This window comes from Anomaloglossus baeobatrachus, chromosome 1 (genome assembly GCF_048569485.1).
Source record: "Anomaloglossus baeobatrachus isolate aAnoBae1 chromosome 1, aAnoBae1.hap1, whole genome shotgun sequence".
NCBI classification, from domain to species: domain Eukaryota; kingdom Metazoa; phylum Chordata; class Amphibia; order Anura; family Aromobatidae; genus Anomaloglossus; species Anomaloglossus baeobatrachus.
Window position 1 is genome coordinate 52,878,227 of NC_134353.1, and position 26,052 is coordinate 52,904,278.

Genomic DNA, 26,052 nt, shown 5'->3' on the forward strand with positions numbered 1-26,052 from the left:
CACTACTACCCTCATCCTCTCCACCACCCATCCTCCTCATCCTATCCCCTTTTATTGTACACCTCGGGGCCACGAAGCTGGGCAGGGCCACCCGTGACATCCCCACACCCGACATCACCGGCCCGGCGACGAGTAGCGTTTAACCCCTTGCCCCGTGGGTGCTACACATCTGCTTATTAAAAGGATTCAGATACTAGCCACCCCAACATGTTTCACCGTGACTGGCTTCACCACGGGACTCTGCCTTGTCCTTCGTACCACACATCCAAGCTCTCGCTACCTCCTGCCATCTCCAACTCCAAAATCTTTCCAGAATCCATCCTTTCCTCAACTCCCAAACAACGAAAATGTTAGAGACACCCTCATCATCTCCCACATCAACTATTGCAACATTCTCTTTGGCCTCCCTGTTAACACTTTCACACCTCTCCAGTCCGTCCTAACTCTGCGGCCCGACTGATCCACCTGTGTTCTCGCCACTACTCTGCTTCTACCCTCTGTGTAAACTTTCAAACTCTGGAATTGTCCAATCAGAACTTCAGATATGCAGATGCTTTATTAGATCCCATTGGCCCTAATTTTAGCCCTAAAGTTACATACCCCCAACTCCCCGTATCTTCTGATCCTGTATGTCTCCATATACTTGTACGTCTTATAAGAACAAGAAGACAGTTCATCAGGACTTACCAACCAAGATATTCACATGTCTATCGTTCTTCTTCAAAAAGTAATCCAAGAACTGCCCCAAACAGGACATCGCAAGATCCTTAAAGGCGTGAGTAGCTCCGTGCCACATCTCTAAGACATTCAGCCTACTCTCCAACCTGGACATTGGAACCACGTCCTTGTGTCGAAAGCGACTTAATGCTTTGTCTATTAGGCCTGGAGGAGGAAGAGATCTATTTAACCATGGACTTGGTGGAAATGATTGATTAAAAGCTAAAACGTTGTGGGCAATGTCTGAGACTGGAGATTTCGTCTTTTAGACAATTTTGCATTGAATTGTCCTTCCATGTTCTTAGTTTTCTCAGATTAGGCGTGCTGCAATGCTGCCCAGTTGCCTTACTGAGAGCGACCCGAAAAAAGTGAACTTTATTCCTTCAGGGTGCCGCCGGCTTTCAGTCATAGAGGTGACTGAAAGCCGGCGGCACCAGGGAGGAATAAAATTCATTATTTTCAGGTCGCTCTCACTAAGGTAGCTGGGCAGCATTATAACACTCGGATCGGTCACCATAATTGTGATTGGCGATTGACTGTATGTACGCTTGAACGCTCTACACAGATACCGTGCAGAACTGGCTGTCACTCAAAGTGCCAGGGTGTGCGTACAGCCGCCGCTCACTGTGTATAGCATGGTGACTCTAGCCGCTCTGTGCACTTGTCCATAACTGAAATCCGGCGGCTCCCTTCAGGAATAAAGTTAGTTTTCTACCGGCAGTCGCACTTTCAATGCGGTATCGTAACGCTATTAACCTGCAGATTAATCCTATATATGACCGTCAATAACATTTGGGGACATAACAGATTCTCTTTAAGATGGTATTAAGTGTAAAAAATGTTTTTAAGTCACTATGGTAAAATACTAACACCACCTTCAAGACACAATTACTTCCGCACGGGAGGTCTACCTTTAACATACCATTGAGCTCATTTCTGGGTATAGCTTCGGGCGGTATAAAGAGAGCGCAGACTTCCTTCACCAAATCTTTATAGGAGAAAGATCTCCATGTTGTCAATGTTTCAGTGTTCAACTTAGGAATGTGCTGCGGCATAAAAAGGCCACCGTCTGGAGCGAAACCGGAAAACAGCACGCCCTCAAAGTCCACATCTGACACTCCTCCACGTGTGCTTGTGTACTTCATACCTTCACCTATGGGGCAAGGGTGGAATATTTATTTAGTATCTTTTAGAATATAGTTCTATAATACTGCCCCCTACGTACAAGAATATAACTACTATAATACTGCACCTATGTACAAGAATATAACTACTATAATACTGCCCCTATGTACAGGAATATATCTACTATAATACTGCCCCCTATGTAGAAGAATATAACTACTATAATACTGCACCTATGTACAAGAATATAACTACAATAATACTGCCCCTATGTACAGGAATATATCTACTATAATACTGCCCCCTATGTAGAAGAATATAACTACTATAATACTGCCCCTATGTACAAGAATATAACTAGTATAATACTGCCCTATATACAAGAATATAACTACTATAATACTGCCCCTATGTACAAGAATATAAATACTATAATACTGCTCCTATGTACAAGAATATAACTACTATAATACTGCCCCTATGTACAAGAATATAACTACTATAATACTGCTCCTATGTACAAGAATATAACTACTATAATACTGCCCCATATGTACAATAATATAACTACTATAATACTGCCCCCTACGTACAAGAATATAACTACTATAATACTGCCCCTATATACAAGAATATAACTACTATAATACTGCCCCTATGTACAAGAATATAACTCTATAATACTGCTCCTATGTACAAGAATATAACTACTATAATACTGCCCCCTATGTACAAGAATATAACTACTATAATACTGCCCCTATGTACAGGAATATATCTACTATAATACTGCCCCCTATGTAGAAGAATATAACTACTATAATACTGCACCTATGTACAAGAATATAACTACAATAATACTGCCCCTATGTACAGGAATATATCTACTATAATACTGCCCCCTATGTAGAAGAATATAACTACTATAATACTGCCCCTATGTACAAAAATATAACTAGTATAATACTGCCCTATATACAAGAATATAACTACTATAATACTGCCCCTATGTACAAGAATATAAATACTATAATACTGCTCCTATGTACAAGAATATAACTACTATAATACTGCCCCTATGTACAAGAATATAACTACTATAATACTGCTCCTATGTACAAGAATATAACTACTATAATACTGCCCCTATGTACAGGAATATATCTACTATAATACTGCCCCCTATGTAGAAGAATATAACTACTATAATACTGCCCCTATGTACAAGAATATAACTAGTATAATACTGCCCTATATACAAGAATATAACTACTATAATACTGCCCCTATGTACAAGAATATAAATACTATAATACTGCTCCTATGTACAAGAATATAACTACTATAATACTGCCCCTATGTACAAGAATATAACTACTATAATACTGCTCCTATGTACAAGAATATAACTACTATAATACTGCCCCATATGTACAATAATATAACTACTATAATACTGCCCCCTACGTACAAGAATATAACTACTATAATACTGCCCCTATATACAAGAATATAACTACTATAATACTGCCCCTATGTACAAAAATATAACTCTATAATACTGCTCCTATGTACAAGAATATAACTACTATAATACTGCCCCTATGTACAGGAATATATCTACTATAATACTGCCCCCTATGTACAAGAATATAACTACTATAATACTGCCCCTATGTACAGGAATATATCTACTATAATACTGCCCCCTATGTAGAAGAATATAACTACTATAATACTGCACCTATGTACAAGAATATAACTACAATAATACTGCCCCTATGTACAGGAATATATCTACTATAATACTGCCCCCTATGTAGAAGAATATAACTACTATAATACTGCCCCTATGTACAAGAATATAACTAGTATAATACTGCCCTATGTACAAGAATATAACTACTATAATACTGCCCCTATGTACAAGAATATAAATACTATAATACTGCTCCTATGTACAAGAATATAACTACTATAATACTGCCCCTATGTACAAGAATATAACTACTATAATACTGCTCCTATGTACAAGAATATAACTACTATAATACTGCCCCATATGTACAATAATATAACTACTATAATACTGCCCCCTACGTACAAGAATATAACTACTATAATACTGCCCCTATGTACAAGAATATAACTCTATAATACTGCTCCTATGTACAAGAATATAACTACTATAATACTGCCCCCTATGTACAAGAATATAACTACTATAATACTGCCCCTATGTACAAGAATATAACTACTATAATACTGCCCCTATATACAAGAATATAACTACTATAATACTGCCCCTATGTACAAGAATATAACTCTATAATACTGCTCCTATGTACAAGAATATAACTACTATAATACTGCCCCTATATACAAGAATATAACTACTATAATACTGCCTCTATGTACAAGAATATAACTCTATAATACTGCTCCTATGTACAAGAATATAACTACTATAATACTGCCCCCTATGTACAAGAATATAACTACTATAATACTGCCCCTATGTACAAGAATATAACTACTATAATACTGCCCCCTATGTACAAGAATATAACTACTATAATACTGCCCCTATGTACAAGAATATAACTACTATAATACTGCCCCTATATACAAGAATATAACTACTATAATACTGCCCCTATGTACAAGAATATAACTCTATAATACTGCACCTATGTACAAGAATATAACTACTATAATACTGCTCCTGTCGCGGGCGGGGAGGGCGCTGCGCTCACCATGCTCGGGTCTGGCGCTGCTGCTGCTGCTCGGTGGCTCGAGCGGTGGGCCAGATCCGGGGACTCGAGCGGCGCTCCTCGCCCGTGAGTGAAAAGGATGGTTTGGTTTGGGGATGTAGTCCGTGATGCCACCCACGGTTTGTGGTGATAATGGGACACCACCGCTGCTCTGGACGGGGATCCCGGGAGCGATGACAGGGAGCAGCTGAGATGTTTCGCTCCCCTGCGTGGGTAGGGGGGTTTGGTGGTAGCGGCTGGAGGGTGGATGGCAGGAGTTGGGGAGGTGCAGGGTCGCGGGGGCAGCGCAGTGCCAGACGGCACGGTGGTACTCACTCAGCCAGTAACATACACAGAGTCTCTGGTAAAACAAACGGCTGGATGGACGGGTCCCACAGACGGCTGCGGTGGTCACTCCCGGTAGGTTGGCGGTGACTGTCTCTCCCTGCACTTTTGATGTGTTTTCGGCCCTGATGGCTTGCCACCGGTGACCCGCTCCCCAGCGGTGTATTTGCCAGAGGAGCCCCTTTTGCCCGCAGGCTCTGGCCCTGGGAACTCTAGCTGTGGCGGTAGCTGTATTTCCCTTCACGGTTGAGCGGTTGCCTTCAGTCGGGTCTTTACTGCTGGGAAATCCTGGAGGTTCCCGTCGCTGACGGATTTGATCGGTTTAACGGCGACTCCAAGCCTGGTCAGGGTCCGTAGGCCCTGCCGAATGGTGCTGGCTTCTCTTCGCTCCCCGGTCCGGTACCGGCGGGCCACCGCCCGTCCCCGGTCCTTACGGTTGTGCGTCAATCGGCCTCGCCTGCAGACGGTCACCAGCGTCTGCCAACCTTGCTGTTTGTGCCCGGGCCACATACCCGGACACGGTCAGTCTGCTCCACTACCACTTCCCTCAACTCTCAAACTCCTCTCTCCCAACTACTGCCTTCCTTTTCCCGCCTCCAGGACTGTGAACTCCTCGGTGGGTGGGGCCAACCGCTTGGCTCCACCCCACCTGGTGTGGACATCAGCCCCTGGAGGGAGGCAACAAGGATTTGTGTGTGACTCTGATGTTCCTAACCGGGGTGTGGGGTGTGTTGTTGCTGTATCTGTGACGTCCTGGCTTGTCCAGGGCGCCACATTCCTATATACAAGAATATAACTACTATAATATTAATACTGCTCCTATGTACAAGAATATAACTACTATAATACTGCCTCCTATATACAAGAATATAACTACTATAATACTGTACCTATGTACAAGAATATAACTACTATAATACTGCCTCCTATATACAAGAATATAACTACTATAATACTGCTCCTATGTACAAGAATATAACTACTATAATACTGCTCCTATGTACAAGAATATAACTACTATAATACTGCCTCCTATATACAAGAATATAACTACTATAATACTGCACCTATGTACAAGAATATAACTACTATAATACTGCTCCTATGTACAAGAATATAACTACTATAATACTGCCTCCTATATACAAGAATATAACTACTATAATACTGCTCCTATGTACAAGAATATAACTACTATAATACTGCCACTATGTACAAGCATATAACTACTATAATACTGCTCCTATGTACAAGAATATAACTACTATAATACTGCCCCTATGTACAAGAATATAACTACTATAATGCTGCACCTATGTACAAGAATATAACTACTATAATACTGCCTCCTATGTACAAGAATATAACTACTATAATACTGCCACTATGTACAAGCATATAACTACTATAATACTGCTCCTATGTACAAGAATATAACTACTATAATACTGCCCCTATGTACAAGAATATAACTACTATAATACTGCCCCTATGTACAAGAATATAACTACTATAATACTGCCCCTATGTACAAGAATATAACTACTATAATACTGCCCCTATGTACAAGAATATAACTACTATAATGCTGCACCTATGTACAAGAATATAACTACTATAATACTGCCTCCTATGTACAAGAATATAACTACTATAATACTGCCACTATGTACAAGAATATAACTACTATAATACTGCCCCTATGTACAAGAATATAACTACTATAATGCTGCCCCCTATGTACAAGAATATAACTACTATAATACTGCCTCCTATGTACAAGAATATAACTACTATAATACTGCCCCTATGTACAAGAATATAACTACTATAATGCTGCACCTATGTACAAGAATATAACTACTATAATACTGCCTCCTATGTACAAGAATATAACTACTATAATACTGCCACTATGTACAAGCATATAACTACTATAATACTGCTCCTATGTACAAGAATATAACTACTATAATACTGCCCCTATGTACAAGAATATAACTACTATAATACTGCCCCTATGTATGAGAGCGGTGTTGTATGTGTGTTGCGTTGTTTGTGGAGCGCTGTGTGTCTGTAGCGTTGTGTGTGTGTGTGTGTTGCGCGGTTTGTGTGTGTGTGGTGTGTTTTGGGGGGAGGTATGTTTTGTGCAATGTGTGTGTTGTGCGGTATGTGCGTATATTTGTGTGTGCCGAGGTGTTTGTGTGTTGGGTGTTGTGTGTGTGCAGCGTTGTCTGTGTGTGTGGGTGTCTGTGTAGGGCAGTTGTTTGTGGTTCCCAGTGTGTGTGTGTGGTGTGTTGTGCAGTGCGCGCGCGTGTGTGTGTTGGGGGGAGGTGTGCACTTCCCATCGTGCTCCATCCCCCATGCAGCGCACTCCCCATCGTGCTCCATCCCCCATGCAGCGCACTCCCCATCGTGCTCCATCCCCTATGCTGTGCACCCCCCATCGTGCTCCATCTCCCATGCTGTGCACTCCCGAACGTGCTCCATCCGCCATGCTGCGCACTCCCAAACGTGCTCCATCCACAATGCTGCGCACTCCCAAACGTGCTCCATCCACCATGCTGCGCACTCCCAAACGTGCTCCATCCGCCATGCTGCGCACTCCCAAACGTGCTCCATCCGCCATACTCCGCACTCCCCATCGTGCTCCATCCCCCATGCAGCGCACTCCCCATCGTGCTCCATCCCCTATGCTGCGCACCCCCCATCGTGCTCCATCTCCCATGCTGCGCACTCCCAAACGTGCTCCATCCGCCATGCTGCGCACTCCCAAACGTGCTCCATCCGCCATGCTGCGCACTCCCAAACGTGGTCCATCCGCCATGCTGCGCACTCCCAAACGTGCTCCATCCGCCATGCTGCGCACTCCCAAACGTGCTCCATCCGCCATACTCCGCACTCCCCATCGTGCTCCATCCCCTATGCTTCACACCCCCCATCGTGCTCCATCTCCCATGCTGCGCACTCCCAAACATGCTCCATCCGCCATGCTGCGCACTCCCAAACGTGCTCCATCCGCCATGCTGCGCACTCCCAAACGTGGTCCATCCGCCATGCTGCGCACTCCCAAACGTGCTCCATCCGCCATACTGCGCACTCCCAAACGTGCTCCATCTGCCATGCTGCGCACTCCCAAACGTGCTCCATCCCCCATGCTGCGCACCCCCCATCGTGCTCCATCCCCCATGCTGCGCACCCCCCATCGTGCTCCATCCCCCATGCTGCACCAGCATCAGCCTCTCTACCCGCAGCATCAGCCTCTCTGCCCGCAGCATCAGCCTCTCTCCTCCCAGCATCAGCCTCTCTGTCCCCAGCATCAGCCTCTCTGTCCCCAGCATCAGCCTCTCTCATCCCAGCATCAGCCTCTCTCCTCCCAGTATCAGCCTTTTCTGTCCCCAGCATCAGCCTCTCTCCTCCCAGCATCAGCCTTTTCTGTCCCTAGCATCAGCCTTTTCTGTCCCTAGCATCAGCCTCTCTCCTCCCAGCATCAGCCTCCCCCAGCATCAGCCTCCCCCAGCATCAGCCTCTCTCCTCCCAGCATCAGCCTCTCTCCTCCCAGCATCAGCCTCTCTCCTCCCAGCATCAGCCTTTTCTGTCCCCAGCATCAGCCTCTCTCCTCCCAGCCTACCCCAGCCTCAGCCTCCCCCAGCATCAGCCTCCCCCAGCATCAGCCTCTCTCCTCCCAGCATCAGCCTCTCTCCTCCCAGCCTACCCCAGCCTCAGCCTCCCACAGCATCAGCCTCTCTCCTCCCAGCATCAGCCTCTCTCCTCCTAGCCTACCCCAGCCTCAGCCTCCCCCAGCATCAGCCTCTCTCCTCCCAGCATCAGCCTTTTCGGTCCCCAGCATCAGCCTCTCTCCTCCCAGCCTACCCCAGCCTCAGCCTCCCCCAGCATCAGCCTCTCTTCTCTCAGCCTCCCCATCTCAGCCTTCCCCAGGATCAGCCTCTCTCCTCCCAGCCTCCTCCAGCACGCCGTGCTCCTCTGCCGACACTCACAGATCCGATCGCATACACTCACACACACTCACACACACCCGATCGCATACACTCACACACACCCGATCGCATACACTCACACACACCCGATCGCATACACTCACACACACCCGATCGCATACACTCACACACACCTGATCGCATACACTCACACACACCTGATCACATACACTTCACACACACCCGATCGCATACACTCACACACACACACACTGACGATATTGCACATACGCGCTCACTCACAACATCCGGAGATACCACATGCTTCTGGCCATGTGATCCTCCGGCAGGTCCTGGAAGATCACTGCACAGTATCGCCGCCGAGAAGCAAGCGATATCCCAGGATGTTGTGAGTATGTGGATGCGATGTGATGTGTGTGTGAGGTGTGTGTGAGAGTGAGTGTGATCTGATGTGTGTGTGTGTATGTGTGTGTATGTGTGTGTGTGTGTGCTGTTATGTGTGTGCGTGTGTGTATGTTCCGCCGCTGCAGGACCTTGATGCGCTGGTAACTATGCTACCATGGTTACCAGCGTATCTCGTCCCCCACTCGCACGGGAGCCCACACTAGCATACGCCGGCCAGCCCCAGCAATGCGAGGGTATGTGTCGGCTGGTTTGGCGGCGTACGCTGATGTGGGCTCCCAGGGGTACAGTACTCACCTGGTAGTCGTGGCTCCCTGACCGTGTTGGTTCGGGGAATGCGTGGGGGGGCGGGGCCAGAGCTAGCGTGCATTGCGTGAGGGGGGCGGGGCGTGGCCGAGTTGCCAATGCCTGCAGGGTGCCGGGACGAGAGGCCAATCTGTGGGGGGGCGGAGAATGGGCGAGCGTCCGGCCAATCCGTGTGGGGGCGAAGCCTGGGCGAGCGGCCAATCCGTGCGGGGGGGCGGGGCCATGGTGAGCCCAGCGGCCAATCAGCTTTGTGTCACCGTAAGGACACAATTTTGGAGCAAGACAGACAGACAGAATAAGGCAATTATATATATAGATAATACTGCACCTATGTACAAGAATATAACTACTATAATACTGCACCTATGTACAAGAATATAACTACTATAATACTGCCCCCTATGTACAAGAATATAACTACTATAATACTGCACCTATGTATAAGAATATAACTACTATAATACTGCCCCCTATGTACAAGAATATAACTACTATAATACTGCTTCTATGTACAAGAATATAACTACTATAATACTGCCCCCTATATACAAGAATATAACCACTATAATACTGCCCCCTATATACAAGATTATAACTACTATAATACTGCCCCCTATGTACAAGAATATAACCACTATAATACTGCCCCCTATGTACAAGAATATAACTACTATAATACTGCTTCTATGTACAAGAATATAACTACTATAATACTGCCCCCTATATACAAGAATATAACCACTATAATACTGCCCCCTATATACAAGATTATAACTACTATAATACTGCCCCCTATGTACAAGAATATAACCACTATAATACTGCCCCCTATGTACAAGAATATAACTACTATAATACTGCCCCCTATATACAAGATTATAACTACTATAATACTGCCCCCTATATACAAGAATATAACCACTATAATACTGCTCCCTATGTACAAGAATATAACTGCTGCCTCCTAGCTGTGAGGTTGTGTCTGTGGTTCTCCAGCAGTCTGGAGTATATGCAGGGGATAAACTGGGTGGGGACACTCCCCCCAAAACAAGGTCCAGGCTGCTGTAGATGCAAATTCTAAAGTAGCTTCTGAGCAAAAGAAAACAGATTGGATTTTACACCAAGAAGAGAAATTAACTAATGAAAGTAAAGCAAAAAAATGAAGTAAAAACCGTGGTTGTATGAGCAAGAATTGCAGTAAAGTAGCCGTCTGTCAATAACAAAAAAAGTAAATCCCAAAAGGAATCTTCTGTCCAGAGAAGTGAAAACCAATTTGGTGCACATGAGGTGAGGCAGAGCCATCATGGGTCACAGGTGTGCAGCTCCCCCCTCCAGCACACAGGCAGAGACGGACATTACTGGAAAGGCAAGCACAAGAAGACTAGCAGCAGCAAGAAGCGGTGATCGGCATGGCGCTCTCAGGACGCATAAGGTCAGGTGGCAGCCAATCTGTAATCAAGCAGCCTGAGCCATTGCCCGTTAGACTACGCATGCGCCGGAGCTGCAGCTCACAAAGGAGGTCCCTGCACTGGTCTAAGACATGGGTGAGTTACAGCAGAAAATGCATTTGTGAAGCCCCGAGAACGCTGTGTCGGTGCATTACCTTCAGGGACTCCACTTGGATGGAACAGTCTGGTCTTTGTCACAGGTAGGAAATCTTCTATTTGTCGTGACGCCACTCTCAGAATTGCGGTCAGTGGGGACCGCCACTGCAGATTAGGGGACGCCTGGGGCTGATGGTGAGTGCAGTTAGTTGGAATAGCCTCCTGAGAGTGAGGCAAGCCCCAGGGCCCTGTGTAGGTGTGTAGAACCACAAGGCGCAGAATAACTCCACACACGCAGGATGTCTTTCAGGGATTTTACTCACTTCAGGTGGCAGGGTGAGTAACCCGGGCGTAGCTGGGATGAACCAGGCTGGAACCAGGTATCCTTCAGGCTGACTTCTGATGGTGACTACCAACTCGCCTTCCTTAGCCCTTGGTGGTTTGGGGTAACCCCGACTTTTAGTCCCTATGGGGGTCACCCAGGGAAGTTGCTGAAGCCTCTCTCCCCTTCGTTTGCCGTTTGCTTGTTGCCTGGGCCAGATCACTCCAGCTGCTTGCCTCCTGTGAACTATGGGCCCTAACTGTGGCTACGTGGCTGCGGCTTTTAGGTGTTGTGGTGTGGGCTTTGAGGGCCCCACACCGGCAGGTTTAGCAAGGAAAGGTGGATCTATCCCCGCTCCGGGATCTGCCGCCCGTTTGGGCCTGGTACTCCCTAGCAGTCTCCTTACTTCCCACTCTGTGCTCTCTCTCTAGCTGGAGATGGGTTTCGGGTAGCACTCCTAGGTGACCGTTCTCCCCCGTCGGTAGCCACTGCGCGGGCGCTGTCAGACTGCAACAGCCCCAGGGGAAGGGGTCAGCTCCTCTCGGAGCTCCCTGGACTCTGCACTTAACCGGCTCACTGCTCCTCCTCTCCTGTTCTTGCCTACGCCACCTAGCAACCAGGCTCTCTTACCACACCCCTTGAGAGGAGATGGAGGCTTTTGGCCCCCTCCACTATTCCAGTGAAGGTGAAGGCTTTTCCCCCTCCTGGGATCCCCAGGGGTCCTCTCATAGGTACATGTGTGAGACCTGATCACTATGCGCCTGTGTAGTCACACCTCGGTCAGCCTTCTGGATTACCTGTATTGTACTGTCCCCAGCATGGGTGCAGTACTCAGTGGTGCCTGACCAGGTCAGGGGCGCCACATTCCCCCTTAGTTATCACCAGCACGTCCTCGGGCTGCAAGACAACATTTTAAAATGCATAAAACATTAAAACATGTAAAACATTTTTAAAAGCACCAGGTACCATACATCACCACCCTCCACCCACAAGTCCGTTAACCCACCCAAAACCCTCTCACGTTGGCCGCGCCTTCAGCCACTTCTGGCAGGATGTAGAGGCGGCTTTCATGGTCTGGTGGTCTTCAGGGTATACCTGGCCTGGTGGAGCCGCGCCTTCAGCCACTTCTGGCAGGATCCAGAGGCGGCCTCCACAGTTGATGCTGACCAGGTACCCTCTTTGTGGTGGAGAGCCAGGCCCCATAAACAGGCATGCTCTCTGGTTGCAGGTAAGCCAAGGCCCTATATACGGACGTGCTCCCTGGTTGCAGACGAGCCAAGCCCTTAAACAGGCTGACTCTGGTGGTGGTGGTGCCCTCTGGTGTAACTATTTACACTGCGAGAGTTTGTGGCTATAGCCAGTTCATAGCCTTCAGGTTCATTTCTCACATTAGTTTATGTGGGCACATCTCTTAAACAGTAACGTTGCAAACTTTCAAACTGTCAAACTGGGAACTTCTATGCTTCTTTCTGTACTTTATGTGGATTCCTCCTCACCAGGGCTTGGGCCTGTAGGGCTGTGGCACCTGTTGGTTTCTCGATCTCTTTCTTCTTCCGTGTCTGTTTCTTTTTCTTTAGGACATGGTGTTACATCTAGCGCATACCAGCCTCTTTCGCCTTGATGCATGGTAAACTGCACTGTGTCTCCCATTCTCAGGTTTCTTCCAGGATGTCCTCTGGGCAAGTGGGCTCTGACGTCTCGTCTATTGACAAAAATGCCCTCTTTCATACCTGATGCCACTATAAAGCCGTATCCGCTCTTCAAGTTAAAGTCTTCCACAATTCCTCTACAAAGGGGTCCTCTGACCTGTGCTTTGGCTCTTCTCAGGAACCGTTTTTCTTCTAAGTCTCGGGCCATGACTTCTCTCTGCTCTGGGGATGGCGGTGCAGGGGAAAACTGGGTTCTGCTACGGCGCCGTGTCTTGCGGGCTGGATTCTGCGAGGTACAGCTTACAAGCTCCCAGGTGAGGCTTTTGGGCAGATCTTCTTCAGCAGACGGTGTTAGGTCTTCCTCGTCCCAGCGGGAATATGGCAACATCTCCGGCTCTGGGCATGGATCCACTGCTGGTGGCTCCTGAGTCAGCTCCTCAGCTTCCTGGCCTCCCCTCCCCCTTAGTGCTTCTGAGCACTCCTTTGGTGGCAGTGCTGGGGATGGACTTTCTTCAGCAGGCCCAGGCGGGGGACTCTTTGGCGTAGTTGCTGCAGGGGTTGCCGGAATCCTCTTGGGGGTGTGCGGAGGGAGCATGTACTGATCCACCATCTCCTGTGGGAACTTGGCCTCCATGTCAGCCTTCAGCTGCCAGTATGCGGGGTCCTCCCCTACCAGGGACTTCCTAGCAGGGACCTCCTTGGACTGGGGAGCGGTGTCTGCTCTGGCCTTGCAGGCCGGGGAAAATGGTGATGCAATCTTATCTTGGCGGGCCGCGCCCGGCATGGCGGCGGCCTGGTCTTGGCGGGCCGCGCCCTGCGTGGCGGCGGCCTGGATCGGCGTCGCTGTCGCGATGGGATCGGTGCAGGCTGGGCTGGGCGTCGCTGCAGCGATCGGAGCTTGGCGGGCCGCACCTGACGGGGCTGCGGCCTGGTTCAGCACTTCACTTGCGGCGCGGACGAGCGTTGCGGCTGCGGTAGGGTCTCGGCGGGCCGGGCCTAGCATGGCGGCGGCCTGGGTCAGCGTCACACCTGCGGCGCGGATGAGGGTCGCGGTGGCCGCCGGTTCTCTGCGGACCGAACTGGGCGTTGCTGCAGGGACCGGGTCTTGGTGGGCCGAGCAGGGCATCGCTGCGGCGGCCTGAGCTTGGCGGGCTGCACCTGGCGTGGCTGCGGCCGGCTTCAGCGTCGCCGCGCCGGACGCCTCTTCAGGGGCCGCGGACGTGGCAGCAGGGGTCGGGGCACTCGCGCTGGCAGGGGCATCACTGGACTCACCCATCGGTGGCAGCATCGGGGTCTGAGTCGTCACCGCCCGGTCTGGCACTCGGCGCGCGGCTCTCCCCTCATAGGCCTGAACCGCCGCGGTCATCCACAGAAACTCCGTCCGTCCCTCTCTGATCAGCCTTCCGACCCTGGCCTCCAGTTGATCGCAGAACTCGGCGAGCTCCCGACACCACCAGGCAGCGGAGCCTGGCTCTGGGTCTCTGCATTCAGACGCCATTTTCTCTAGCAACAAGCTGCTGGCTTCTTTTCCGTTCCGCCGTCTCTGGACGCTTCCGCTCTCTTCACAAGCGAGGTCAGAACTCTGCAGGGGATCTCTGGGTAGCCACACCTCTTCGTGGGCGGTAACTTCTCCCAGCGCGGGCTGCTGTTGTTTTTCAGCGCGCTTTTCATGGTGGCAATATGGCGGCGCTTCCAATTTTTCAAGCGGACCGCCCAGGCACATGGTCACCTGTCTGGACAGGTCTAGTCCTTATCCTGTTCGTGACGCCAGATGTGAAGCCCCGAGAACGCTGTGTCGGTGCATTACCTTCAGGGACTCCACTTGGATGGAACAGTCTGGTCTTTGTCACAGGTAGGAAATCTTCTATTTGTCGTGACGCCACTCTCAGAATTGCGGTCAGTGGGGACCGCCACTGCAGATTAGGGGACGCCTGGGGCTGATGGTAAGTGCAGTTAGTTGGAATAGCCTCCTGAGAGTGAGGCAAGCCCCAGGGCCCTGTGTAGGTGTGTAGAACCACAAGGCGCAGAATAACTCCACACACGCAGGATGTCTTTCAGGGATTTTACTCACTTCAGGTGGCAGGGTGAGTAACCCGGGCGTAGCTGGGATGAACCAGGCTGGAACCAGGTATCCTTCAGGCTGACTTCTGATGGTGACTACCAACTCGCCTTCCTTAGCCCTTGGTGGTTTGGGGTAACCCCGACTTTTAGTCCCTATGGGGGTCACCCAGGGAAGTTGCTGAAGCCTCTCTCCCCTTCGTTTGCCGTTTGCTTGTTGCCTGGGCCAGATCACTCCAGCTGCTTGCCTCCTGTGAACTATGGGCCCTAACTGTGGCTACGTGGCTGCGGCTTTTAGGTGTTGTGGTGTGGGCTTTGAGGGCCCCACACCGGCAGGTTTAGCAAGGAAAGGTGGATCTATCCCCGCTCCGGGATCTGCCGCCCGTTTGGGCCTGGTACTCCCTAGCAGTCTCCTTACTTCCCACTCTGTGCTCTCTCTCTAGCTGGAGATGGGTTTCGGGTAGCACTCCTAGGTGACCGTTCTCCCCCGTCGGTAGCCACTGCGCGGGCGCTGTCAGACTGCAACAGCCCCAGGGGAAGGGGTCAGCTCCTCTCGGAGCTCCCTGGACTCTGCACTGAACCGGCTCACTGCTCCTCCTCTCCTGTTCTTGCCTACGCCACCTAGCAACCAGGCTCTCTTACCACACCCCTTGAGAGGAGATGGAGGCTTTTGGCCCCCTCCACTATTCCAGTGAAGGTGAAGGCTTTTCCCCCTCCTGGGATCCCCAGGGGTCCTCTCATAGGTACATGTGTGAGACCTGATCACTATGCGCCTGTGTAGTCACACCTCGGTCAGCCTTCTGGATTACCTGTATTGTACTGTCCCCAGCATGGGTGCAGTACTCAGTGGTGCCTGACCAGGTCAGGGGCGCCACACATTCATTATGCAGTGTTTCTGCAGCGATTTGACGCGCATATGTGCTGTCAAATCCCTGCAGAAATTTCTACAGGGACACGACGCTACGTGTGCACACAGCCTAAGGGTATGTTCACACGAGCATTTAGAGTTTCATCCTGAAAAGTAAGTCTATGAGAGCCAGAATGAGGCTCCCATAGACTTACATTAAGCAGTAAGTAATTCTTTTGCAGCTCATCAAGAGATTGCCAAGTGTGCAAAGCAGTAATCAAAGCAAAAGTTGGATACTTTGAAGAACCTAGAATATAAGACCTATTTGTTTCACACTTTTTTAAGTATTTCATTCCACATGTGTTAATTCATAGTTTTGATGCCTTCAATGTGAATCTACAATTTTCAGAGTCATGAAAATAAAGAAAACTCTTTGAATGAGGTGTGTCCAAACTTTTGGTCTGTAATATATATAACACACACACACACACACACTCTACAGACCAAACCCAAAAAAAAGTAATGTGTGTGTGTATATATATTACAGTACAGACCAAAGCATCAAGAAAATTTATAATAAGTTATATATTTTATTTTTTTGGGTTTGGTCTGTACTGTGTGTGTGTGTGTGTGTGTGTGTGTATGTATATAGTGTATATATATATCTATATATCACACACACACTACAGGCCGAAACAAAAAAAAAATTATATAATAATCTTTTTTTTTTTTTTCTTGGCCTGTACTCTGTGTGTGTGTGTATGAATATATATATATATATATATATATATATATATATATATATATATATATATATATATATATATATATATATATATACATATATATGTTACACAGTACAGACCAAACCCAAAAAAATAAAATATAATTTATATATTTTTTTTATTGCTTCGGTCTGTACTGTGTATATATATATATATATATGTATATATATATGTATATATATATGTATGTATATAATATTATACCGTATATAAAAAAATATTTATTTTTTTTTAACTTCAGAATTGTTTTTGCGACTTTAGATAAAAATAAAATTGTACATGTTCGGTATCTATGACTAGAGATCTCGAGTTCGGTCGGCGAACGTTCGACGAACCGAACTCGAACCGCATAGGAAACAATGGCAGGCAATCACAAACACATAAAAACACCGAGAAAACACCCTCAAAGGTGTCCAAAAGGTGACAAACAACTCACAACACAACACAAACACATGGGAAAGTGACAAGGACATATACTCATGCGAAAACAAAAGAGCAGGACAAGAAAAAAGAGGAGGACACACAGATATAGGCATGGCACGCCCTTCTAAAATCATGTAACACACCGCAAGGTGACTCCAAGCGGAGTCTTCCTTTTTTCCAAAAATTGGGCCCCACACACACCCACCCATTCAGTGGCAGCAGTTGTGCCCCAGTTGTACACTTCACAGGTAGATTTGCATCAAGCACATTCAAAAATACTCCATAATTAACCGTCCCCAGGATGACACCGGGGTAGGTAGCAAAGTCTTTCCTGATCCCAGCTCTGTTCATCTTGGCTCCTTTTAAAAAACACTGTAAGCAAGGGTTACTCCAAGCGGAGTCTCCCTTTTTTCCAAAAATTGGGCCACACAGACACCCCTTCAGTGGCAGCACTTGTGTCCCAGTTGCAAACTTGACAGGTACATTTGCATCAAGCACATTCCAAATCCACAAGCATTTACTCTCCCCAGGATGACACAGGGGTAGTAAATTCCTTCTGGATCCATGACTTGTTCATTTTGATGAACGTCAGTCTGTCCACATTGTCACTGGACAGACGCGTGCGCTTATCTGTCAGCACACACCCAGCAGCACTGAAGACACGTTCAGAGACAACGCTGGCAGCTGGACACGACAAAATCTCCAAGGCGTAAGTGGAGAGCTCTGGCCATTTTTCTAGATTTGAAGCCCAAAATGAGCAAGGCTCCATTTGCAAAGTCATGGCATCGATGTTCATTTGGAGATACTCCTGTATCATCATCTCCAGACGTTGACTATGTGTCAGACTTGTTGTCTCTGGTGGCCTTGCAAAAGAGGGTCTAAAAAAATTATGAAAAGATTCCATAAAATTGCTGTTACCAGCACCAGATACGGTGCTGCTGGTACGGGTAGACTGTTGAAGATGACGAGACCGTCCCATGTTTGGCAAGTTACAACTGGGAGAATCACTCCCTGCACCTGCACGGTTGTTTGGTGGAAAAGCCGAGCTAAGATCGAGTAACAGCTTCTGCTGATACTCCTGCATACGTGCGTCCCTTTCTATGGCTGGAATTATTTCACGAAATTTGGACTTGTACCGGGAATCTAATAGTGTGGCAAGCCAGTAGTCATCATCACTTCTAATTTTGACAATACGAGGGTCATGTTGGAGGAAGTGCAGCAAGAAGGCGCTCATGTGTCTTGCGCAGCCATGCGGACCAAGTCCACGCTGTGTTTGTGGCATAGAGGTGCTAACCATTCTTTCTTCCTCTGACATCTCCCCCCAACCTCTTTCAACTGAAATTTGACCAAGGTCTCCCTCATCCGCTGAGTCTTCCATGTCCATGGACAGTTCATCCTCCATTTCTTCATGTTCTCCTGCACCTTCCTCAACATTTCGCCTGCTACCATGTGCCCTTGTTGATCCCTGTCCACCATGGTCCCATGCCTGCCGCATTGGTGATGATGAACGTCTGGACCTTGGTGATGTTGTTGTCCCTTGCGCATATGAATCCTCCTGTAGTTCCTCCCCTTCCTGTTGTCCCACCCCCTGACTCCGAATAGTGTTTAGCGTGTGCTCCAGCATGTAAATGACTGGAATTGTCATGCTGATAATGGCATTGTCAGCGCTAAACATATTCGTCGCCATGTCAAAACTGTGCAGAAGGGTGCATAGGTCCTTGATCTGAGACCACTCCATCAGGGTGATCTGCCCCACCTCTGCATCTCGTTGGCCCAGGCTATACGTCATGACGTATTGCACCAGGGCTCGGTGGTGCTGCCACAGTCGTTGTAACATGTGGAGAGTCGAATTCCAGCGTGTCGGCATATCGCATTTCAGGCGATGAACCGGCAGACCGAAAGACTTCTGGAGCAATGCAAGTCGCTCAGCTGCGGCGGTTGAACGGCGGAAGTGAGCAGACAGTTTTTGTGCCCTGGTCAGAAGGCCATCTAGGCCGGGATAGTGTGTTAAAAATTGCTGGACAACAAGGTTCAACACGTGAGCCATACAAGGCACGTGTGTCACCTTGCCCAGGTGAAGGGCCGCACCCAGGTTTGCAGCATTGTCGCACACGGCCTTACCAGGTTGCAGGTTGAGTGGAGACAACCATTTATTAAACTCAGTCTCCAGAGCTGCCCACAACTCAGCCGCTGTGTGACTCCTATTTCCAAGACATGTCAAGCTAAAGACCGCCTGATGCCGTTGCGCTCTGCTGCCAGCATAGTAATGAGGGGTGCGTGATTCCTTCTGCGCAGTGAGAACGCTGGTGGCCTGACCAGGCAGGCTTGGGGCGGAGGTGGAGGACCCAGATGAGGTGGAGGAGGCAGAAGCAGTGGCGGAACTTGGACAGACAGAGGATTGACACACAAGTCGTGGGGACGGCAAGACTTGTGCAGCAGACCCTTCACCATCTATCACCATAGTTACCCAGTGCCCAGTCAGCGACATGTAACGTCCCTGTCCATGCTTACTGGTCCAAGTATCGGTGGTGAAATGCACCCGTTCACACACAGAGTTTCTCAAGGAAGCGGTGATGTTGTGTGCGACATGCTGGTGTAGCGCGGGCACACCTTTCTTAGAGAAGCAGTGGCGACTGGGCATCTGGTTCTGGGGCACAGCGACAGACATAAGGTCTCTAAAATCCTGTGTGTCCACCAGGCGGAAAGGCAGCATTTCGGTAGCCAAGAGCTTACAGAGGGATAAAGTCAACCTCTTAGCTTTGTCATGGGTCGCAGGAAATGGCCTTTTATTTGTCCACATCTGAGGGACAGAGATCTGGCTGCTGTGTGTAGACGGTGTTGAGTAGGGTGTCCCTGGAAAAATGCAGGTTTGTGAGGAAAGTGCAGGCGTAGATATGATGTTGCCTTCATCCAACGTTGGTGCTATCGATGTCTGAGAGAGCTGTACACACGCACTTGTTTCCCCTTCCAAACCAACTGACGACCTACCAAGCAAACTGCCTGTTGCGGTTACAGTGGTGGAAGTTGTGCGTGGAAAACCAGGTGTGACAGCTGTCCCCACAGTCCTAGAAGATGAAGAACGCGCGGATGCACTGGAAGGGGCAGGCGGTGGATGGTTTGCTCCGCTAGGCCGCATTGCAGCACGGTGAGCTTCCCACTGGGACATATGATATTTATTCATGTGACGATTCATGGAAGAAGTTGTCAAACTGCTGAGGTTTTGCCCTCTACTAACAGAATCACGACAAATTTTACAGATCACATAATTTGGGCGATCTTTTGCTATGTCAAAAAAGGACCAGGCTAGGCAAGGCTTAGAGGGCATGCGACCTGCTGATCCACCCCGACTAGTGCTCAGAGGCACAGTGGTGGCTGAGGATGCAGTTGTAGACAAGCTACCAGTGCTCCGACTCTGTCCAGGAAGGCGCAAGGTAACTTCGTCGTCAGTTGCATCCTCCTCCACAGTCTCTGTTGACCTCCTCGAGGGCCTGACTGTGGGTTGACAGTAGGTGGGATCTAGAACTTCCTCATCAATTGTTGTGTTTGCACTTCCCTCACCCTCAGACCGAGCCTCTTCTTGCCCTGACCGAATATTTAAGTTGTCATCCCAATCTGGTATCTGCGTCTCATCGTCATCAGTATGTTCCTCATTGTCTATAACAACAAGTGTTACAGTTTGTGAAAAAGGGTCAACATTATGCTCAGAAACTTGGTCCTCACGGCCTGAATCAGAGTCACAAAGGTTCTGAGCATCACTGCAGACCATTTCCTGGTCTGTACTCACTGTAGCTTGGGAGCAGACCTCTGATTCCCAGGCTATAGTGTGACTGAACAGCTCTGCAGACTCAGCCATCTCAGTTCCACCATACTGTGCAGGGTAGATGGAGACTTCAGAGCTGGGAGAAAGCAAGTTTGATTGGGATGACAACTCAGAGGACTGGTGTTTTTTGGATGCGGTAGTTTATGTGGCTGAGAGGGCACTTGTTGGACCACTTGAGATCCATTCAAGCATTTTCCTTTTTTGGCCATCATCTACCTTTGTTCCAGTTGTTCGTGTCCGTAAAAAAGGGAGCACATCGGATTGTCCACGGTAAGTAGTAGACATCTTACTTTTGCTGGAAGATGGTCTATCTTCAGCAGATGTTAATGGAGCTTTGCCACCTTCCCCACGGACAAACCCTTTTTTTCCTTTTCCAACACGCCTCTTCCCCTTTCCACCAGCATCTGTCATTTTGCCACTCATTTTGATTGCGACAAGATTGTGCACTTAAAATGTGGTAGTAAAAATTGAGAGGTGGTGTAGATTTCAGCGGTGGTCTATCTTTATTAACAGCAGAATAATAAAGAATAAATATCCCTGACAATGCAACTATGGCCCTTAAACTGGCAGCATAAATTGCTAGTATAATGGCTTAGTAACAATGAGTTTGAGTGTGCAATGCAGAGGTGCTGCACATAAGTTTGCACCAGTGGGACACTAATGGAAGTCCAACAGCCACTTTTAGGATGCCACTAAGTTCACTCAGTGTTTGCTAGTATAATGGCTTAGTAGCAATGAGTTTGAGTGTGTAAAGGGCAGGAGGGTACAGTGCCAGGGTTGTGGGTCTGGGTACAGGAAAGGAAGCCTCCCTTTCTATCCCTCCTAATGGGGAAATGCAGCGAGGAAATCCCTGACCTTAGCTACACAGACGCTGTCATCTTGTGTAGCTGTTAAAATCTGTTTTCACGGACCTGACTGTCACCTATGGCTCTGACCCTGCCGGTATTAGCCCTTACAAGGACTAATAGAAACTTCTATCCCTATTCTGTATAGCGCTGTGTATAGAGCGTACACAGCAGTATCGGAGACAGGAGCTACGCCAGCGGTGACTGACACCAAGACGCAGAAGGCAGATAATGGCGTGCTGGAGGAAAATGTCCGGTTTTATAATGCATGGACATGTGACATGAACATCCTATCACACATGCCATTGCTTCTCTGGCTAAAAGTCCACTTAGCTGTGTGTGTGTCTGGGATTGGCTGACATGCTGGCCCGCCCCACTACACGCGTGCGCTTAGGGAAGGAAGACAAGGGAAAAAAAAAATGGCGATCGCCATTATACAAACAGCAGTGATCTGAATGCGCTGTTCCCGCACACTATACGCTGAAATTTCATAATAGTGTGAGTCACAGAGTGACTTACACTATTACAGCGGAAAGCCAGCTAGTAATTAGCTTGTCTTTTTGCTGCTAGAACCGTTCTCGAATGTATCTAGAACTATCGAGCTTTAGCAAAAAGCTCGAGTTCTAGTTCGATCTAGAACAGCCCCCAAAATCACTCGAGCCGCAAACTGGAGAACCTCGAACCGCGCTCAACTCTATCTATGACCTCATACTGACCTGAGGAATCATAATGCCAGGTAAATTTTTCCATATAGTGAATTATTAACACCTTTAAAACAATCTTGCAATTTCACCGCACTTGGAATTTTTTTTCCCATTTTCCAGTACAATATGGGGCAGAATGAATGGTATCATTCAAAAGTGCAACTCGTCCCAAAAAACAAGCCCTCATATATTAATATTGACCGGAAAATAAAAAAGCTATGGCTCTTGAAAGAAAGAGGGGGGATTAAAACTTAAAATTGCCGGGTGGTGAAGAGGTTGAGTATTTGTTGTTTGTTTGTTTTGGTTTTTTTTTATTATATTTTTATAGATTTCAATTGCAGCAAAAGCTGCTCCTCCTATGTGGCCAAATGTGCAATTTTGTTGGGTTTTTAAAAGTGTTTTTCCAATTTCAGAAATCCTGGGATTTTTACAGAATATATCTTTCCTCTTGGTGACCTTGCTAACCGACTATTTACTGTGTTCCCTATGTGGCCACCACTGGCCATCATCAGTAGACCACCTACTAATTAACAAGCTTCTTCCCCCTACTAGGAGGCTCCATTGATCTGTTTCCCTCCGATTTTCACACATCCATGGTAATGTCTCGTTTTAGGGTTCGAACACGAAAAACCTCCATGGTTCTACTCAAACTTACATCGCAACGATAGAGGGTCCTCGTGTAATAACTATATGGACATAGAATGCTCAGAATAAATGAGTACACCCCCTTCGAAACTTAAGATTTTAATCTAAAAACAAGAAAAATGACACAAATTTTGACAAGACTGCGTTTCGTAGATTTTTTTTTATTTTTTTTTAGCCCCATAATCTAAAAGTAATATGAATAATATAACGTTGACTCTAAAATCTGTTGGGCATCAGATTAAAAAGTAAGCTTTACAATCTACATTGAACCTTTTCTTCCCACATTGTGGATTATTCCACTTTCCTTGTGAAGCATTATTAGGGAGGTGAAAGTCCACTTGTGGTGCACAGTAGTAGGTCTTCTTTTAATATATTGTTTACATAGAAATAAGACTGAATTCAGACTTTATGCTGCCTTACACTTCAATGAGGGATCTCTGGATAAGTGCTGCCACCATGAAGTCAATGAACATCACAAAGGCTGGACCTCTTCTCTATCAGAGATTGAACCTGTCGTAAACAAAAGGACACTGATGCAATCATCCTAATGGAATAACACTTCTTTGTGTAGATACAGTGCCTACAAGTAGTATTCAACCCCCTGCAGATTTAGCAGGTTTGATAAGATGCAAATAAGTTAGGGTACCTTCACACTTAGCGATGCAGCAGCGATCCGACCAGCGATCTGACCTGGTCAGGATCGCTGCTGCATCGCTACATGGTCGCTGGTGAGCTGTCAAACAGGCAGATCTCACCAGCGACCAGTGAACAGCCCCCAGCCAGCAGCGACGTGCAAGCGACGCTGCGCTTGCACGGAGACGCCGTCTGGAAGCTGCGGAGACTGGTAACTAAGGTAAACATCGGGTATGGTTACCCGATGTTTACATTAGTTACCAGTGTGAGCAGGGAGCAGGGAGCCGCGCACACTGAGCGCTGGCTCCTTGCTCTCCTAGCTACAGTACACATCGGGTTAATTAACCCGATGTGTAATGCAGCTACATGTGCAGAGAGCAGGGAGCCGCGCACACTGCTTAGCGCTGGCTCCTTGCTCTCCTAGCTGCTGTACACATCGGGTTAATTAACCCGATGTGTACAGCAGCTACATGTGCAGAGAGCCGGAGCCGGCACTGGCAGCGTGAGAGCTGCAGAGGCTGGTAACTAAGGTAAATATCGGGTAACCACCTTGGTTACCCGATGTTTATCTTGGATACAGCTTACCTCAGCTGTCAGACGCCGGCTCCTGCTCCCTGCTCGCTTCATTTGTCGCTCTCTTGCTGTCACACACAGCGATCTGTGTGTCACAGCAGGAGAGCGGCTTTGAAGAAAACGAACCAGGGCTGTGTGTAACGAGCAGCGATCTCGCAGCAGGGGCCAGATCGCTGCTCAGTGTCACACACAGCGAGATCGCTAATGAGGTCACTGCTGCGTCACAAAAAGCGTGACTCAGCAGCGATCTCGGCAGCGAGCTCGCTGTGTGTGAAGCACCCCTTAGAGCCTGCAAACTTCAAACAAGAGCAGGATTTATTAACAGATGCATAAATCTTACAAACCAACAAGTTATGTTGCTCAGTTAAATTTTAATACATTTTCAACATAAAAGTGTGGGTCAATTATTATTCAACCCCTAGGTTTAATATTTTGTGGAATAATCCTTGTTTGCAATTACAGCTAATAATTGTCTTTTATAAGACCTGATCAGGCCGGCACAGGTCTCTGGAGTTATCTTGGCCCACTCCTCCACGCAGATCTTCTCCAAGTTATCTAGGTTCTTTGGGTGTCTCATGTGGACTTTAATCTTGAGCTCCTTAACCAAATTGAAAACTTGTGGAAGGTCAGGAGACTGACTAGGCCACTGCAACACCTTGATTTTTTCCCTCTTGAACCAGGCCTTGGTTTTCTTGGCTGTGTGCTTTGGGTCGTTGTCTTGTTGGAAGATGAAATGACGACCCATCTTAAGATCCTTGATGGAGGAGCGGAGGTTCTTGGCCAAAATCTCCAGGTAGGCCGTGCTATCCATCTTCCCATGGATGCGGACCAGATGGCCAGGCCCCTTGGCTGAGAAACAGCCCCACAGCATGATGCTGCCACCACCATGCTTGACTGTAGGGATGGTATCCTTGGGGTCGTATGCAGTGCCATCCAGTCTCCAAACATCACGTGTGTTGTTGGCACCAAAGATCTCGATCTTGGTCTCATCAGACCAGAGAACCTTGAACCAGTCTGTCTCAGAGTCCTCCAAGTGATCATGAGCAAACTGTAGACGAGCCTTGACATGACGCTTTGAAAGTAAAGGTACCTTACGGGCTCGTCTGGAACGGAGACCATTGCGGTGGAGTACGTTACTTATGGTATTGACTGAAACCAATGTCCTCACTGCCAAGAGATCTTCCCGGAGCTCCTTCCTTGTTGTCCTTGGGTTAGCCTTGACTCTTCGGACAAGCCTGGCCTCGGCACGGGTGGAAACTTTCAAAGGCTGTTCAGGCCGTGGAAGGCTAACAGTAGTTCCATAAGCCTTCCACTTCCGGATGATGCTCCCAACAGTGGAGACAGGTAGGCCCAACTCCTTGGAAAGGGTTTTGTACCCCTTGCCAGCCTTGTGACCCTCCACGATCTTGTCTCTGATGGCCTTGGAATGCTCCTTTGTCTTTCCCATGTTGACCATGTATGAGTGCTGTTCACAAGTTTAGGGAGGGTTTTAATTAGTCAGAAAAGGCTGGAAAAAGAGATAATTAATCCAAACATGTGAAGCTCATTGTTCTTTGTGCCTGAAATACTTCTTAATACTTTAGGGGAACCAAACAGA

General features: G+C 47.8%; 1 protein-coding gene across 1 annotated transcript in view; it reads right to left on the bottom strand.

The window, feature by feature from the left end:
• THNSL2 (threonine synthase like 2) overlaps window positions 1–26,052 on the bottom strand; it is a 104,438-nt gene that overhangs the window by 29,213 nt on the left and 49,173 nt on the right. The window contains exons 2-3 of the mRNA XM_075332647.1: window positions 1,640–1,870; window positions 688–882 (exon numbers count right to left, since the gene is read on the bottom strand). Coding sequence (XP_075188762.1) covers window positions 688–882; window positions 1,640–1,862 — 418 coding nt within the window. The 5' untranslated portion in view covers window positions 1,863–1,870. The remainder of the gene's footprint in view (window positions 1–687; window positions 883–1,639; window positions 1,871–26,052) is intronic.